This window comes from Neopelma chrysocephalum, unplaced genomic scaffold, assembly GCF_003984885.1.
Source record: "Neopelma chrysocephalum unplaced genomic scaffold, ASM398488v2 Primary Assembly neopelma1_97390, whole genome shotgun sequence".
NCBI classification, from domain to species: Eukaryota; Metazoa; Chordata; class Aves; order Passeriformes; family Pipridae; genus Neopelma; species Neopelma chrysocephalum.
The window spans coordinates 5,926,364-5,945,999 of NW_020926031.1; the positions used below are offsets into that span (position 1 = coordinate 5,926,364).

The window sequence follows — 19,636 nt, forward strand, 5'->3', positions numbered from 1 at the left end:
AAACTGATGTTAGGCACAAGGAGCGGAGCCTGTCAAATCCATGCATGGCCAGCCTACAGCTGGCCTCTTCTTATACCAAAGCCATGTTGATGTCTAGAGCATTGGAGCCATTAGTGCAGCTGCCCAGGCTGCTGGGTGCCAGTGCCAGCTCTAGTAAAGGGAGCATCTGCTATTGGCAAAGACAGGTTGCATGAAAAGGCTAAAGGAGGAGATAATTAGCAAGCTATTGAAGATGACTACTAGATAAATGAAAACACAGGTAGTGAACTACTTTCACAGCTCTTAATTACCTTTATCGTGGTTCAGTAGAGTTGTATTCACAGTTGACAGGAGTCCAAGTCTTGCTGTCCATGTATCCAAATCACAGCTTATTTTTAAGGAATGTTCAGAGGGAAGAGGAAAGCAGTAGTATACTTTTGTTGACAATTGACCTTTCCCCATTCCTCAGGAAAAGACAGGCACATTTGCTCCACAGGGTTACTTTGATTACCAAACATTGGTGTATTTTGGCCTGTTTTCAGTGTATGTTTCCCTGAGAGCAGTAAGATTAGTATTTGACTCATCAAGTCATGCACTTGGAGGTCAGTAAGTATAACCAGGCAGGTCATCTGTGTAGACATAATGCATCATGAGCTGGCCTCTAATTACTATTGCTTGTTTTCCACAAGCAATTACCTCACTCGCTACGGAGGTTAGAGGTGTGGGGTGGGCTGGGGACGTCTCAGCATTCTGTAGGGAAGGAGGCTGTTTGCCATAGGAAGATTTGCTCATTCAGCAACGTAATTCAAAGGAGTTATTAGCAAAGCAGTGTCCTACAAGAAGAAGAATGTTGATCATGTAGTTAAAGGAAGACTGGTAAAAATCTGTCTTCTACTCCAGATCCCTCCTAATGATGCTGACAAATCTCTAGCACCAAGATTTTGGCATATAGCAGTTCCTCCTGTTCCTCATGGCTGTCAAGCATCTGTCCAGTGCAGCACCCATGGGGCATCACTACTGCAGTGCTGAACAGTTCCAGTGCACTGCAAATCAGGGAAGTCTCCTGGATCTGTCTGTTCAAGGGTGTGTTTAGCAGTATGAACAAAAGGGCCTTAATGGCCATAATGTCCTTTGTGTTCTTCCTGGCACTGCCCTGATCCAGTCTGTGGTGCTCAGAAAGCTGCTCTGCCCAAGTGGCTACTCGCCCTTCTGTATGTAAGACAAGATACTCAATTTGCTTACTAGGTCAAGGAGGATCAGTGGGGAGAGGGAGTTATCAATTTAGCTCCTTCAAATTATCCTAAAATGTTGTGCCCCCTGCCTGCAGCGCCTGGCTCGTACCTGGACACCGCCGCGCTCGTCCAACCCGCTTTGCCAGTCAGGGCAAGGCTGGGATTCAGTTCCCGACAGAGACACAAGATGTTTTCCACACTTGTTACCTGTTGTGCGGTTTAAAAATAAATATTTAGAAAGTGTCTGGGGGGCAGCAGGGATGGGATTGTTATTATTTACGGTCAGCAAGTTGTTAAGTTGAGAACAAATATATTTAATCTTGGCCTGTGCTGTTGCAAAATAGGCCCATCCCAATTTAATTTTTCAGGTTTTCCATTTCCACTAGGTACACAAATAGCACTTAAATCTATTACCCTACAGTCTCAGCCTCCTTACACTACAAATACTCACTTCTACCATGAAGGATGATTGTGAAGGTAAATCCTGAAGTATGTCTCACATACTAATATTCCAGATAGAATAGGGACAAGGGTAGGAAAGAGGGAAGGGAAGGAGGAAAATGAAAGAATATGACCAGTCGTGTCAGATCTTCATCCTCACTCATTCCATACATTTTGCCTGCCTTACTCACTATAAAAAAATAGTCAGAAATTAGGAAGCATTGCACCATAACACTTGTTCACAATGGGGCTGGCATAAAGGCACCAGCATCAACCTGAGAATTCCAAGCTTCACTTTGCAAAAAAAATAGCTTTTCAGAAGGTAGGCATACATTTTTTTACAGATTCAGGGAAGAAGGAAGTGTAGGAATGGAGATACTAACATCCTTGTGTGCTAATAAGAACAAAAATACTGCAACAAACTCACTTAACATCTCTTTGAAGCCTCAATATTTTTTTATCTCATGATATTAAAAATAGAACATGTTCATTTTATTAAGCTACATTGCTCTTTGGCATAATCAAGGCAGTTTTATTTGCTAGCTAATATTTGCGAAATCCAATGTATTATGTCAAATTTAATAACTAAAATACCATTTAAAATACAAAAGTTTTCCCCAGAAAAATACTACAAAATCTAATTGTCTATGTGCACGTCTGTCAGTGTCTCTCACAACTTTGGAGTCCATTGTCTAATTTAAATCAAACTTGACTGCAAGGTCAGTCCCACAACTCCTTTGAGATTCAGTCCCCAACCACAGGCTTCCAGTTTCTCTGATTCTTTCATGCTCTGAAGGGTAATTTTTCTCTCCATCCAAAAGGTTGAAAAAATGAGTTCTTGGCTATTTCTTCCTACCCATCCACAGACCAGCAGTAGACTCTTCCCCAGTCATCACCAACTAGGAGCTTGGAGGAATTCCTTGAGAAAGAAAGAAAGAAAGAAGGAAAGAAAAAGAAAACCATGTTTAAGAACAAGACACAAATAGGACCAAGGCTGTTTCCTGCATGTGCAGCAATTAGGAGGATGTAATATTCAGGGGAGTACTTTATCTTTCATATTAAATTTGAAGAACAATGATATAGAATAGACAAAGATTGGCACTTCAAAGACTGAGCTTAGAATTGGGTCCAAACTTTTCTGGAGTTCTGTGAGTTAGTTGTGGACACTCTCGCCAGATCAGAAGCTCTTACACTATGGATGTTAAATAACCTGCTGCCCAGATTCAGAATTCTGAATCTTGTTAGCACATAATGTCATGGCTTCAGCCACTGAAATCTCTGTTGCAGGCAGTGCCACCAACACTAATGAAACCAATCCTCTCCTCAAACTTTCCCACCTTCAAAGCATATAAACATCACATTATGTGCTCTAAAGGTGAGTATGCAGAATATAGGAACATTTTAGCCACTATCAAAATGCCAACACTTTTGGAGAAAAAGGCAGGAACTGTTTTACAGTACATTGTCACATCCTGGAGTAGGAGACAACAACAAATATTGCAGCCAGATGAAAGTGCAGGAGGGCGATCGAATAAACTAAAATACTGCTGGCTGTGCAAACCGAGGGAAGCTGTCCTTTGGCCAAAAGCTTCCTGCTTACATTTTAAGGAGACAGTATCTCCAGTAACTTCTAGGACAGGAGTTATTTCTGTGTTTCAGAGACGGTGTAGCAGCTGCTGAGCTCTACAATTATTCTGGCCCAAACCTGCTATTTCTCCTGGGTTGTCCCAAACCGAACCAAGAGAGGGACCCCAGTCCCCGGGCCCAACCCAGCCCCGCCCAGCCCATCTGAGCCCGGCCCAGCCCATCCCGATCCCCGCCGTGGGGGCAGCGCCGCCCGCCTGCAGCGCCCGGCCCGTACCTAGACACGGCGAGCGCCGTCACCGCCGCGCTCGTCCGACCCGCTTTGCCGGTCAGGGCAAGGCTGGGATTCAGTTCCCGACAGAGAACAAGATGTTTTCCACACTTGTTACCTGTTGTGCGGTTTAAAAATAAATATTTAGAAAGTGTCTGGGGGGCAGCAGGGATGGGATTGTTATTATTTACGGTCAGCAAGTTGTTGAGAACAAATATATTTAATCTTGGCCTGTGCTGTTGCAAAATAGGCCCATCCCAATTTAATTTGTGGCTATGATAGTTACATGTGCTGATGTGCGGCTGTATCAATTGTGTGCTAAATTGGATTTGTGTATTATTGCTTTCTAAATTGCATGCCTAGTTCAGCAAAATTGTTCATCAGTTTTCACTGGCTCTATGCTTAATAAGATGCCCCACAATACCTTGCTGCCAGGATATAATACAGCCCATAATTGCCTAGTAAAAAGAAATTACATAAAGCCCTGGTATTATCAACTTATCTAAATCTGCTCATAACAGAACCAATAATTAAATGCTGTGAATATTTCACGTACACATATATACATACACACACAGCTAACAACATAACTCAATCACAGTTACTTTGGTCTTTCTAATGACTATGTTTTGTATTAATTTCATTTTCTTTAGTGTGCAGAAGGAGATGTGGGAATATTTGGTCATTTAAAATAACTCTGAAATCACCTGAATAGGTTAAGGGAGTATGACACTGCTTTGATTACACTTCTCAACTCTTTATTAAAGAATGCTGTTCCTGTATGCATCTGAAAACATGCACTCCTATGTTCATGTGCAAACAGGTGAGTGTGTCTACACATCAACAGGTGACTGGGGCCAGCACGTCTTCTATGATCCTCCTTGAAAAAGGCACAAACAAGAGTGTTCTGCTGTGCTCCCATGGACAGCTTTTATGTCCTTATTTAGAAAACTATTTAGGATATACATCTTACAAGTAGCTAAAATCTCAAGCTGTTCAAAGACGTGTATGCAATTGTACCTGAGTAAATAGGACCTGGAAAGACCTACCATGGGAAGTTACGGACAAGATCTCAGGAAATTCTTAAAACAAATTAGACTTTTCTATGTGTAAAAAGAATCCACACAATGACTACAGAATACTACAGCAATTTTGGAAAGAATGTTAAGTCTTTTGCTTTGACTTACAGCAATCTTTGATTAGAGATGACAACGAAACCAAATATGAAGATACCATAGGCAGACTATCTCACATCTGGCATCTTGGGTGTTCTTGCACCTTCCCTAGAAACATCAGGCTCTAGCTACTCTGAGACATGACAAAAGGTTGGATAGGCATCTGGTTTGGCAGTTATACATACAGAAGCATACTGGAAATATTTGCACATAGCAATCTAAGTAATGTTGTTGCCAAGTTCCATGAACAGCATTTCTGAAGATCTCAGTGGTAATGCCCAATTACTGTATAATATCTTTTTTTTTTTGCAGATGTTACATCTACAGCTCTATATTTATGCAAATTGCATGCCTAAAATTGAAGTAATAGAGAATGTTTGTAATGAGGAGCACAGCAAATAAGTGGTGTAAATTATACATACTAACACCACAATTCCTTTCTCTTATAAAAAGCACTGGGAAAAGAAGAAAGCTGTGCTATTTAGGATGTGCCTTTAAAGCTTCCTGGCAGGTTTCAGCTCTTGTATTTGTCAGAACAGAGAAGCGAGCTTGAGCTGTTTTTAGTACCAGTTGGTACTGCAGACCCGTGGTCTATTTAACCTCAGCTCTGCGAGAACTCCAGGGTTTCAACTTCAGCTTCACACAGCCTTGAATAAGCAGCTCTAAGCACTAGTGCCTGCTTCTGGCCTCCCATCAATTTGATGGACCTCTGACCACTTTTAAGGTGGCAAAGACAACAAACTTCCCTGTTCCAGCCCAGAGCAGGATCTGGCACTGCCCACTGACATTATGCCGGGATACTTCATTACAGGCCATCAGCAGAGGTGCCAAGGGAAAGGGCTTCATAGGTTTATGCAGAGAGGTGGTCTACCAAGGTTGACAGAACCCATAACAGGGCCTATGAAGAAGCTTTCAGCTTCATCCAGGCAGGATGTCTCCATGAGATGGTTGACTCAGGAATGCTCTCTAATGTAGGGCAATTGCTACCCACCCCTGCTGCTGCTGGTTACTGTAACGCTGCACCCACACCACCTCCCCTTTACACCACTGGGCTCACAGACCCTCCTCTTCCTCACAACCAAACAAGGTTTGCAGCACACAGTCACACTGCAGTTCACAGCCCACCCTGTGCTCATACCTGTGCTGCCTGGCTCTTCCATCACACCTCTCTGTGGTCTGACTCCAGCAGCTTGGTCTGGGTTATTAGTGTATTCGGCCTTCCACAGCTGTGCCAGTGAGGAGGTAAAAATGGAAAAAGCATGGATTATAACAATGAGAGAGAGATGCAGCTCCTGCTTTGATTACCCTTCCCATCAAGGGATGGAAATTGGGCTTCTAACACCAGAACACAATTTTGCAGTTGTGTTTCTCTGCCACTGTGCTGCAGAGCGTCACACTGGAGAAATGTATGCAGGGAGCTGGTGGGGCTGCAAGGCTTACATGCTGCTTAGGATCCTAGTAACCCAGGAAGCTCTCCTACTAGACTGGAGGCAGAACCAGCAGTGAATTCCTACTCATGAGAAATCATGACTTAATAAACTGAGCTGTGAATCAACTCTCAGAAACCAGACTTTAACATACTTCCAATGGGTGATAAAATTTTTCCTTTCAGAACCACCCCAGAACTGAAAGCACATTTTCAAAAGTCTCCCTGAATGGTAAAGACTCCTCCATTCAGGAGAATAAAAGTTGATAGGAAGCAAATATTTTACCCTGATTTTCATTTTCTGCCCTGTCCTGCCCCGTTAAGAAAGTGACATGGGTTTTTTAGTAGCTCTGTCCCTCCATTTAGAGTTCAAAACTCTGCCTCTGGTCTACAATGAATCAGAATTCCCTCTTCCTTGCTCCCATCCACCTACCCTCACCACTCCATCTGTGCTTCCTGTGATGATGATGCTGCTTGTGTCCCAGTCCATCACTTCAGCAAAGCAGCAGCAAACAATACGGCAGGTGGGGCTGCAGGCAGTGTTGATGCTTGCAAGAAGATGGCCATTGACTGTCCACAGATACAGGTAAGATCCAGCACAAGAGATAATATCACCCTGTAACACAGCAAAGAGGAAATGTCTCAAAATCATACACTCATCCTCCTCACAACTCTTAAGTGCTGATTAGAAATTGTAGAGTTGCTCTGACTTAAATTCTCACCACTGTTTTTCTTCTGGGCAGATGATACAAACCAGAAAAAGTAAAAATTGCTTTTTTCCTCATGAAAAATCCTGAAATTTTTCCATAACAGAAACCTGAAACAACTGACTCAGATTTAGGAAGATAACGCAGAAACAAAGTTTTTTTACATTTTTAAATGAAAACATTTAATTAAATGCCCCCTTTCTATTTTCTGTAAAATCCAGGCTTTTAGTAAAAAAGCAGATTGACAGACTGACCTTGTCAGAGACAGGGACTGTGCACAAGCAATGTCTAGCATAGGTTCTGGGCTAGGACTAGTGCTCTTATAAATTTACAAATAAGCTTTCTCTTAAACAAGACATGGTGTTCACCTGCTTAGCTGTGAAGCCTTTGGTGATTTCACAATCCTCCTCTGCCCCTCGCAGGGAGCTCACTGTCATCGCATTTTTACACTGCGTTTTGCGTTTGACCAATGACCAGCTCTGCATTCAGTGACCTGCACTTCTGATGCAGAAACATCCTCTGTAACTGAATCTCTCCTCTCCGTTCCATGCAGGTGCAGTCTTATCAAGAGACTGCATGCAAGGAGCAAATACACAGGTAATTTTTTAGGGGCAAGAAACACACAGAACCAAGAGCCAAAGCTGCAATTGTAAATGATCTTATCAAAAGTGCATTTTACCTAACCTTTGCACTCTTGATCCATACTAAGAATCAGATAAATAGAACCCCATCAGCAAAGTCATCTGATTCTGGTAAAGGATAGTATGCCCTTAAATTAGCAGCATGCATCTGGTTTGAGTCAACTAACACCTTACTTCACCCTGCCTCATTTGCAGCCAGGGCTCTTCACACTGCAGGACAGAATTCTGCAGATAAAAAATGATAGTGTGTTCGAAACAGAGTTGCCAATAATTCAAGAGATTAAATTTCAGCTACCTTATCTGCATGAGAGTACATAATGTCCAAGCATTTGGTAATGACCTACTGTGCTTTGCAGGTCTAGACAATGGATTTAAAACTAACTGAAATCATTAGTTAGTTCAAGCTTTTACAATCCTCCTTAGCTTATAAACTTTTTGGGACAGCTTCTTATTTTGTGCCTACGTGACACAAACACCATGAGGTTTGGATCTATAGATGGAGCTTCTAGATGCTCAAGCAAATACAAAATGCAACAATCACATAAGGAAGAGCTGTACAGGGTTCTTATTTCACAGAAAAGTATGTGGTTCAGAAATTTATTTCCTTCAAAACTTTGCTTTGAATAATTCTGAATTTTTCAGGAAAAAACTTGTTACCAAACGTAGTTTCATGTCAGTCAAAATAATTAAGCAAAATGGAAACATTTTGTTCCTATCTTCACATTACAGTACATAAATATATAGAGAAGAATTAAACAAAAATGCATTTCAGAAGTGTTCTGTTCTGCCAACATCAAAAAGAATTTTTGCATCCACAAGAGAGACCTCTTCATCTTTTTTTTCCTTGAAGCTTCAGTCATACTTTCCTAAGGTTCTTCCTCTTTTAAATGAACCTTTTCTGTAGACTATTATCCAAACAGTTTAACCATTTGCACTCCAATAAAATGGAGAACTGCACTTGGATTGGTCACCAGACTGTTCATGGCACAGACCATCTCATTTTTGGACAGCTCCAGAAGAGTAGATACCAACTGACAAGGCCAATGTACTGTCTGGTACATAGAAAGGAGAGGACTCCATCCCCTTGGGATCTCAAGCCCATGCTCTGTGCCAGCCCACCCACTCATTTTCTGAATGCTTGGCACTGCTTCAGCTGACTTAATAAGGGACCCCCAGGATATTCTAAACTGGCCTGCTGAAGCCACTGGCCATTTTACACAAACCAGGACCCCTGGAGCTGAGAGCTGAGCTGGCACTGAACAGACCAGTTAATTCCCATCTTCAAATTGCTAGCCATCAGACTGCATGGTTAATAAAGCTCTGATATGAGATGACTGTTTTGGCACAGACTAAGTAGAGAATATCTGCCTGGTTTCTTCCTGCTATGAACTAAATTTTGCCTTTGTACAATCTCCAGTACTGGATCCAACCTTGAATTGTATGAGCAGCTGGAACCCTGCTCTAGTGTATTAACAGAGAGAGAAATGTTAAAGCAACATTTTTGGGAGGTAGAAGATTGGGAGAAAAATCTAATTCAGAGTGTTTATAGTAAAATCCAATACAGAATATTTTCCTATCAACGCACATGCAATTCTGGCCAGGCACAGACCTCAACAGATTTATACCCACTGTTATTAAGAGCTTCCTCTGCACCTGAGTGTAGAAGAGAAAGCAAAATGTCAACACTGTCCCCACAAAGGTGTAAGGTGTTGTCAGCTGAGGTGGCAGACTGCAGCCTAACATGTCTCAGCTGATGTGGCTCTACTGCATGAATGTCGTGAGAAATTAATGAAATAAAAGGGGCAATAAGGTTATGGGTGAGCCAAGTCCAGGAGGTACTAGGGTAATACTTCATTCTCCATAAACTAAAAGTTGTTTAATCCTGCTATCTATCCATCCAAAGATGCTTCTACTTAGCTACTCAGTCTAAGATGTTGCTTTTAGTGCTCGCCTCTCATCATTAAGAACACTATTAGCAATCTCTGTAGAAAGAAAAAAAATCAATGTATCAGACTCTCAGGATGTTTTTATGTTGGGAAAAGCACCCATTAAATTATCATGAAATGTTCATGGATGCATCAGAAGAAAGATGATAAATGAAGATCTTACTGTTGAGTTGTTGATGGCAACAGAACGGAGGCTTGCCTCGTGGGCAGGAAGTTGGTTTATGTACGTAAGCTGGTTCAGGTCCCAAATGATGCAGGTTCTGTCATCAGATCCACTCACAAAGATGCTGTAGGTTACAGATGCAGCAAGGCAGGTCACTGCCTGAGTGTGTCCATATAAAGCCTGGTAGGGAAAAACCAACTGATAAACCACAGCAGAGGGAGGCTGATTTACTAGGGAACTACAGTCTTACTGTCGTTTGCTTAGCAAGAACAAGTAACCCAGTCATTCTTTGGAGAACTGAGGAGGGTAGGTATGAGGGAAAAATACCAAAGGATCTTACAGAGAAGCACCCTTGTCCTCAACTCATTGTTGAACAAAGTTGAGGGTTCAAGAGATTTTATGACTTACACAATTTGCGCAGTGATTCAGGGTCCTTGGCCTACATTTCAGACTCTAAGACAGTGCTTTGTGCTCATTCAGTCCATGCAGTTTTAACTAAAATTTATGCTTGGAAATTTCTCAATATTTAAAAAGCTATTTCTCAATATTTAAAAAACTTTTTGAAATAAAACTTATCAGGATGTATTTCAGTGACCTTCTCAGTCTTATCTTTCTGTTTATCTGAGCAAATACTACAATATTTCTAATATTGGTTAAGAAGAGAAACAGCATTTGTGGAGATCTTTGGCTTTAAAGCCATATAGGAATTCCTTTCTCTTTCATCATTACACAACATTCTTTTTGTTGTTGTTGTTTTATAATTCCAGAGACTTAAGGAGTGCCCAGTTTAACTCTGCCTTATTTAAACAGTTTCTTAAAAAAAGACTATACACTTTAGGCAATTTAATAGCATAGATAGAAGGCATGGATTGAAGTATGCTGCTGACAATTGTTTAATGCAGCATTCTCAAGTGACAGCAGTGCATAACCACCTGCTGCATAACCATCAATGACAGTAAAGCTGGCATGGCAACAGAGAAAAAGTCCTTCACAGCTTTCCTGAAAAGCCTTTAAGGGCTCATTTTTTAGCTGCCTTACTTGGAAAAAATCAGACCCACCAGTTTTAATATTAGTTTTAACAGTAAATGCATATTCCCTGCTGGCTTTCTTTCTGTGATATTAGGGTCTATCTCAGTTCAGCATGATGCAGGGGAGCTACATTTCCCACATGATGTTTGTAGACACATCTTATCGTCTCTTCCAGCGTGAGACCGAACTTTTGCTGGCTAACATGTGCTGCCATTTGCCAAGGTCATCAGGACAACGGTATTCAAACATTAATCCAATGTGAAGAAGCTGAGCTGCAGCAGGCTATGTACTATGACCTGCAACTGTGAGGGATGAATTTCAGCTTGTGATTTATTCCATTCCCAAGAACTGCCAACTAAAAATACTGGCACAAAATTAGGTCTCTAACAGTGGTTTTCAGAGGTCAGAAACACTCCCACCTAAGCACGGAAAAGGAGGCTCAGCAGTAACTTTGGACTGGTTGTAGAACAGTCTCTTTACAAAGGACTGGGCATAACCAAGTGCCTGTACTTGGGAACTGCACAAGACTGCTGCAAAAAAGGCTGTGACAAGACAGGTTCAAGGGCTCAAAACTTTCTTCCCTTCTTCCAAAGCATGAAAGAAAACATACCCACTGTGAAAGCATCCAAATTGCCAAGTCAAGCCAAGCTAAGCTCCTGCACAAGTTTTAATAAAACCCTTTTCTCTTTTTTTAACCCATAAAGATCCTACTCAGCAGTGAAGCACTTGAAATACAAGCTGAGTGTGGAAGAGAGGAATAGACCTGAACCCAATTATCAACTTCAATCCACCAGTGTCTCAATGTATATTCATGAAAAAAAGTCACATGCTTTTGGCTCTCTACCATCTTCTCATTATCTCTCTGCAAGGACTGACAGGTTTTCCCTTATGGGAAATATTCTGCAACATATTTGCAGAAGGAACTGTGAGGCCTATCTCCAAAGTATTTTAACAAATATCAAAACACAAAAAAGAAGACCAGCTTCACTGTGGGAATGTTTAGTCCATGAAAACATAAACCAAGTTTGACCATTCAAATTAAGTGGCCGACAGGAACACAAACTTCACAGCTATGCTCGACACCTTCCTGAGAGGTCTGTGAGGCAGACAGCACATCTTGCCCAGATGCTTATCCCAGTCTACTGTTTCGCTTGGCCCAGAAATTCTGGGGACTGGATCCACTCTGCTCATGAACACTGAGGGAACTAGTAAATTGCATGGATCAATACTGAGGCTATTATGCTCAATCTTTAGTGTTCCACAAAACTGTGGAAGCAGATCCCACTAGAGAAGGAAAAAGCTACTTTTTCTGCTGAAATATAGTTTCTGTACTTTACTACATTCCAAACCAGAATGTGTAGGTCCCATGAGACAGCTGGTAAGTGAACAGCATCCACTTTATAGCACATCAGCTTTTCTTAAGCAAAGCTCACTCTCTCAGGAAATTTTTTTGTTCAGCAGAAAAAGCAGCCACCATGAAACAGTGAACTACATGAAAGCAGCAAGTAATTCACTGGAAGACATTTAGAACCATAGTTCAAGTTTACATCCATGCCAGACAGTCATAAAAAAAAAAGCCTCTGCTAGCAAAGTGAAGGAAAAAATACAGAATTTGTCATTACATGATCTCATACCACTTTGAGGATTTTGGGTAATACCAAATTAATCACAGTAGAACACATCAGCAAAGCTGATTTTACATTGCTAAAGAGAAAGGCATTATATTGCAGATAAAAACCAGCCTCTTCAGTTGCCTGAAAGTCAAACTGACTCCCTGACTAGTATCGTTTGGATATTGATGAAAATTACTGCTTATGCTTTCCTCTACTGCTATTTCTTCCATTTCTATGTCCATGTCCTGATTTGGAGTGATAACTAGCTGCATTAAATGGTCATCACTGAAGATCTTATCTCATATTTCTGTCTTCTACAGCAGGAAACTCCTCTAAACACAGTTTCCCTGCTCCCCACACAGTTTCTTGTGTCATTCAACACACAAGAATTTGAGATAAATGAAAATCTAAATACTTCTCTGGCATCCCATCAGACAGTGAAGTTTTCACATCATTTAATTACAAACAAAATATGTTTTGGCTTAGGGTATGGAAAGCACTGAAATATCATCTGAATACCCCTCCAGAACAAATGAATAGAGAAGCTTTTAACACCTGGAGACCTTGCTGATCAATGAACCCTTTGACAGTTTGCCTAAATAGCAGAGTTCTTTATGTCTCTTGATTTCTTCAGGGAAAAACGGCCCCATGGTGCCTTTCAGATATGACAGTGGTGTACTCTAGCTTTACTTATAAAGCTGAGAACTCACCATAGCTGAATTTTGCATAATAATCCACTTTTTAAAAAATGAAATAGCATATATACAGCTGGTTGATGACTATAGATGATCTCCAATCAACAACTAATGGGCTTTGGATAATGAGAGCACAAAAACCATATCAATCTTATAGGTTGCACCCCTACTTTATGGAGTGACAGATAAATCTTTTGTATTCTGAATTCAGGTTGAGAAAAAAAGAATCAAGAACTTTGCCTGGCTGAGCCTTCATCTCCATCAGCTAAGTCCGCAGGATGTTTTGGAGATTCTGTCCATTGTTGTAGCAGCCCAAAACAAATTCTAAGCACCTCTAGGTGATACTTGTTTTTGAAAATAACCCAAGGCCTGGCTGCACTTCAAGAGAAGAGAACATGTGCCTTATTTTCACTGTTTCTTTTATCATGATAAACTTTGGCAGTGCTACCAAAAGTGAAAAAAACTACCAAGTGCCATTCATAACTATAAGGTGTTGGTATAAGGCGTATTATCAGCTCTTGACCTGATAACAGGATGTCACATGATACTGCTGATTACTGAGTTTTTTCTGCCTTCTTGATTCACCCAAAGGTGTTTATTTTGCCAGTCATCTGAGAGATAAAACCTAATCTTCTGGATTTCATTAAGTTTCCATAGCAGAAGAGCCACAGTACGTACCTGTCTCAGGTTTAGACACTTCACTTTGTCTTTGACCAAGGAAAGTTCCCAGACACACACAACCGAGCTTGTTCCAGATGTGATTATGGTAGTCGCTGAAGGACACACAGCACAGAGGCACTTTCCCCAGTCTGCCATGCACTCAAATGTAGTCACATTCTGTACAAGAAAGCATCTTTAAGTCAATGCTTATCTGGTGATAACATACATTTATTAATAGCAAATTGCAGATTCAGTTTTCAAAACTGAGTCTCCATTTCTTCAAATCTAGGAAAAAAAAGATCATATTAACCAGCCTCTGTGTAAGCACAGCTGTGAACATATGGACATGCACAGGCTGTGGCTGCATGTGGCTGTGCAATCTTCCAGGGGCCAAACAGGAAGGCTGAACAAAGGTCAGTATCATGTCTTAGAAGACCTGAGTCCCAATTCTTCTTGGGCCACACTTCCTACATAACTTCGGGAAAGCTCATTCTGCCACCACATAGTAACAGAATGCAAAGATTCAATGTAAATTTAAAAGTAAGCTCAGGCTGTGACAGCCACTGCTAACAGCTAGTGCCAGGCTCTGCAACCCTCCTCTTACTTGGACTGAAAAGCTAAAAGACAAAGCACTAAATTTCATTCTGTGCCAACAGCTCCATCAGCAGCACCCAAACCAGACTAAAGCAACCTCAGGTCTATTACATATTGCTACAGTTACATCACAAACATCCTCCTGCTCACATTCTGCATTAGCTCTCTTCCACACAACTGGGACAACACTATGGTGCTAATGATTCTGGTGGAGCTGGATGGCACAGCTACAAAAACCCTACCACAGACAGAACAGACCTTTACAACAGGGACAAATATCTCTTATAGACTCATGTCCAGAGGCACTGTTGACTCAGAGAAAACTCAAGCTGGACTCTCAACCACTACTCACAGTGTCCGTGTAATCACACTCACTATGCTCAGTGTCACTCTGACTTTTGAAGAGACAAACCAAATAATTTATGCCTGCAGCAACACTAGAATTGCTAAGCACTGATTTTAATTGAAATCAATGGTGAGAACTCTCAATAATTGTATACAGGGAGCAGAAAGTAAAATACATCTCATGGCTTTTTCATTTCCGTTGACTATAAGTAGGTCTGTAAAAACACAACGTTGCCACTTGCACAAATAATACCCAAGTCAGTATCTTGCTGAATTACATGTTATGCTATTCTGGTACCCAAGCTACCTCAGAAGTCTTTGCATATCATAATATTGTCCCAAACACATCCAAAAATCAGTGTGTTTGTGGTAAGAAAGAAACTGGATCTGTCAAGTGTGCTAACAAGCAGTGTGATGATACAGACCATTTATTTTTACCAGCAAAGAAGTAAGAGTATTAACCTTCTGCAACAAAAGATATTACTATTTTGAATGAATGCACTGGACTATGCTTGGGAGCCAGACAGGAATTGACAGATGGTTGCCTTAATTCCAGAAGAAATTTTTGCACAACGAAATTTCTAATCAGAGACCAGGAGACCTTCTGTTGTCCTTACAACCTATGAAATGGGGTTTCTCCTTCATTTTGATGGACAACACAATCACTGCATGGAAAACTTGAGATAATTTAGAGGAAACTGCCACATTTTTGAGCAGTGTAGAATGACCTTGTTTTATCTTGGGATATCCAACTTGCAATTCCTCAAGAAACTCAACTATAAGAAAGTCCTGTAAACATCCTCTGAAATCAGCTTCCCAGCCACCTCTGAAATGGGTGCCCAAATTGGTCAAAGACCACAACATATCATTCATTTTTGGAATTCTTAAGACTTTTTCTTATTTACCTTCTCAGATCCATAGTTGCCAAAGCAGCAGGTGAAGTCCTCAAATCCCCAGCAGAATGTTTTGCTCCAAAGAGGAGGAATCAAAATTTTATTTTTTTCAACAGCCAGAATGCCTTTCTCTGTATGAACAATATGCCCAATAGCTCCCTTGGGATAGTCTGACAAGATAGAGAAAATATTTAATTCTGTTGGTTTTAAGGTACTTATGCTAACCTTCCTCCTTGCACAGCTTGTGTGGTGAGGCTGGCAAGTCCCACATCTGGGTCAGGCCCACAGACAGAAATCCACTCTAAAACCGAGATTCCAGGCAGAATAGTGGAAACACTCCTCTCCAGTGGACCACATAAATCCATACAGAGGGAGCGACATGTTTCACTGCTTTAACAGGAGTGTCATAAAGTTCTTTTTCACTGGCAGACTGCCTTATGCCATGCACTACAGAGGATGACAGGCATTGTCACCAACAGCCTCTGTAATACAGCTACGGGAGCCTAATGTCCACACAAAGATGTGTGATACAAAAAACACTGCTGTGAGATGAAAAAATAGACACACTGAAATGTTCCAGGCTTCCTCATAATAAGAAAAGTAGCAGACTAAGAAAAAGAAAAGATTTGAAGGTTGAGAGGTGGGGAAAAACAGACAGTACTTACTTTGCTGTTGAATATAAAAAGAGGGAATGCAAATGGAAGACAATGAGCTTTAGGTTTCAATTTAAAATATTCAGATTGTAGAAGCCAGAAATTATTCTGATGTCTTATAAAAAAAAAAATCTGTGCTGAACTCTAAAACACGTTTGAGTGTTTTCAATGCCTATTGCTAATATACACATACACAAAAAACAATTGGCAGAAGGCATCTTGATTGAACCAACTCATACAAAGCTGTGTGACTACTTTTGTGCTCTTGAAAATCCAGATTCATCCTATCCAAGAATTATGCACTTATTAGGTCAGAAAACAGAACACAGCCCCTGCAGCACCTTTTAGAGTAACTGGAGAGAGCTTCAGATTTTGCAGGCTGCTCATAAAAGGAGGAAGAATTCCACTTGAGTGAAGGAACAGCATAGTCTCTCTTCCTGGTGAGCTTTTCCCTTGGGTATTCCTGGATGGATGTGGTTTTGTGAAGAGCTAGAACAATGGAATGGCATTGAAAAAAAAATCTCTATTTGCAAGATCATGCAGGAGAAACAGTAATTTAAATCCTTAATCATGGACTCCAGAACCACCATACATAAATCTCTTAATTAAAATAAAATCTTATCCTTATTACATTTTAATCAAACTACATCCCTTCCTCACAGAGGCAGAAAGCTAATCGCAGCAATTCCAGACAAGAAAGAAAACTATAGATGAGACTTTGAGCTGGGTTTTATTTGACTATACCCATTCCCAGACTAGTGGTCTCTCGTGTGACTGTACTGAAGGAGCAGAACCCAGGGCTGATGCTGCATCTCTGTGGCATACAACAGGAACAGCATGGTTAGAAGGTGTGGGTGCATACTGGTGTAGTACACAACCTAGAAAAGTCTATAGCCCATCTTTCAGCAGATTTAAATCAGAAGATGTTTCTGATTTCAGTTACTATCATTGCTTTCTTGTCAAACACCATAAGATCAAAATAAATTATGCTCTTTAGTCTCATGATAAAGTGGTACCTGCTTTGGTATCTGTCCAAAGTTGCTGATAAATCCCTGGATAGTGCTTTTAATCAGAGGATCTTTAATGTTGTTGAGGTCCATCTTGTCTCCATAGAAGTAAGGATGATAGGTGTTAACTGCCTCCACTGCAGCTGAGCCATGCTGCTTGTGGCCAAAAATAAGATCTATCCAGTGATGAAGGTGTGCACTGACATAGTCACTTTCCAGTGCCTGAAACCAAAAGAAAATCACTTAATTCACTAGACCGTATCCATTACAAATGCATTATTGTTTTCCAATCCTTGCTGGAGACTTCTCTGCAACAGAATCTTCACACTTTCAGTTCCTCTGGTACCACCATTCTCAGCACATCCTCACAAAAGACCAAAAAAGACCAAAGTGGATCCCCACGGGAAGTGAAGGGACAGAGTGTAGCATGTTTGATTAACAGACACCAGGAGCAATATCCTCAGAGACAACACAGGTAGGCTCACACAGCAAAGTGAAAGCATTCCACAGATCTTGGCACATCCTCCAGCTTTCAGCACACACTGAAGTCTGTGCTATCATAGTGTTACTGACATGAGATGGTTTAAACAAGCAAAGCATTTGGTAGCTTTTCGTTCCACCACCTTACAGACAAACCACAAGTGAATTTCTATTTGTAGAAATATGCCTCAGCTGTGAGTCACACTGAGTAGCAGAGATTTTTATTTGAGAAAATACATATAAAAATAGATTAGAAAAGGAGATGACTAGAAGAGGGGCTTTGAGTCCGAAGGATACAACAGGAAAGGCTGCATGCCATGAACCAGCAAAGAGAATGTAGAGCTTGTAGTGAAATGGCAAAGGGTGCTGCAAGCCAAGAAGGGGTTATGCGATAGCTGCAGTAGCAGAGTTGGGGCCCATCAAGGCAGCTGTATGACAGAAGTTTCAAGACTGCCTGGGTTTGACCAGCAAACATTTTGCTACCCTTCCAGGGCTTAAGCAGAGAATCACAGCACCATACTTCCTCATCCTGGAAAAATTCAGGGTCTAAACGTTTTTCCCCCCCCAAAAATGTTTGACTTTGATTAGGTTTGCCACCATAGTGACTGGCACGTGGATTAATGGCACCACCCAAATGTGGGCTCTCTAGAAAGCTCAATGTAATCATGGAGGAAAACCTGGGCTTGGAAGACCCAAGACAGTGAGTTCATAAGCAGTGGACACAAGTTCAACTTGAACTTTTGCCCACCACCAGGTTAGAGAGTCTAACCCACGAAGCTTCACTAAAAGCTACTGCTCCTGCCATCACCTGCCTCACCAAATTTTTGTGCATTCCCAAATAGTCTTGGCCAATGACTCAAGCAGCAGTGTTAAGCATTATTAAAAGTACTTTCCTATCTCCAAATCATTTGACTGCATAATACTCCCTGATGCTCAGTGAAAAGTCTCCCAAGCAGACCATCCCACCCAAAGCACAGCAGAAATAAACAAGCTAATGGGATCCAGAACAATGGCTCATTTCACAGAGCAGACAGTTAGCCCAGTGCAGCTGGTGTAAATGACCCTGCCCACAGCTATAATGATCACAGGGCAGCTCAGAGAACAAGCACAGTGTACAATCTGTCCCCTGCAAACAACGGGAAAACACTTACGAACAGACTCGGAACTCATCCTTATTAATAAAAGCAGTTAGTCCATGAATTACAAACTGTAAATTTTTTCTGGCATCACTGCCAAAGCAAAACAAAGCAACCAACAGAGCTGCAACTGTGCAGCCTCTCAGTATTTCACTGAACACTATGACAAGCCCAGCCAGGGAGGCAGAACTTGTGGTCTAGGGAGGAAGTAAATATATTTATTTAGTAGACTAGATCCCTAACTTATTAAACATGAAACAGGAAGCTACTCAGAGTTTTATGTCAAGAACAATTCTTTGCTCTCATATTCTTTAAAGCAATAGCCAAACCTTAGAACAGTGTCAACCTGGATCCATTTAATACACCAAACTCATTGTGAAGCCTCCTAAAAATGGCATGGTACCAGTAAGTACTACCTTCAGCCTTGTGGCTGATTTCAGAGGAGGCAGAAACCCTCATGTTTCAGAATTCAAGATCTCTGACTCTTCACTTTCCCAGGCAGGCTAATCAATTTCCCACAGCAAGATTTTTTGCATTCTCCTGTGTAGTACCTAATACCAGCTATGGTCCAAGAGAGGATATTGCACTGAGTATATGTGAAGTTCGATCAGGTCTGGCAAATTATTAAGAACAGAAATGTGATCATTCATTTGCTAAGCTGCTCCTATTTGAGGTTTGAATTAATCTGTTTATCAGCTGTGCCAATGTTATTAAATAGCGCAGCTCAGTGGAAGCAGTTCTGTAGACAAATGGTAGAGAGGACCCAGTATCCACATTACATGCACTGTGGGGGCTTTACTTCCAACTAAACCTAGTCTGCTCCCGCAGGCTGAATGCCATCAGCATCTGGAGTGCACAACTGGAGTGCAGCTTTTGTTTCGTTTCATCCAAAACAAATCTAGTTCACACAATCTGAGATCACTCTACAGTGACATGCTATGGAGGGATGACTATAGATTCATTTCC

At 41.2% G+C, this 19,636-nt stretch overlaps 1 protein-coding gene across 2 annotated transcripts in view; it reads right to left on the reverse strand.

The window, feature by feature from the left end:
• Positions 1–2,168: 2,168 nt before the first annotated feature.
• Positions 2,169–19,636, reverse strand: part of WDFY4 (WDFY family member 4) — a 128,076-nt gene continuing 110,608 nt past the window's right edge. For both annotated transcript variants that reach the window (XM_027672326.1, XM_027672325.1), the window contains exons 54-62: positions 17,064–17,276; positions 16,389–16,536; positions 15,407–15,564; positions 13,581–13,739; positions 9,566–9,745; positions 6,542–6,724; positions 5,821–5,908; positions 3,514–3,625; positions 2,169–2,571 (exon numbers count right to left, since the gene is read on the reverse strand). In XM_027672326.1, the coding sequence (XP_027528127.1) occupies positions 2,505–2,571; positions 3,514–3,625; positions 5,821–5,908; positions 6,542–6,724; positions 9,566–9,745; positions 13,581–13,739; positions 15,407–15,564; positions 16,389–16,536; positions 17,064–17,276 (1,308 nt within the window). In that variant the 3' untranslated portion in view covers positions 2,169–2,504. The remainder of the gene's footprint in view (positions 2,572–3,513; positions 3,626–5,820; positions 5,909–6,541; positions 6,725–9,565; positions 9,746–13,580; positions 13,740–15,406; positions 15,565–16,388; positions 16,537–17,063; positions 17,277–19,636) is intronic.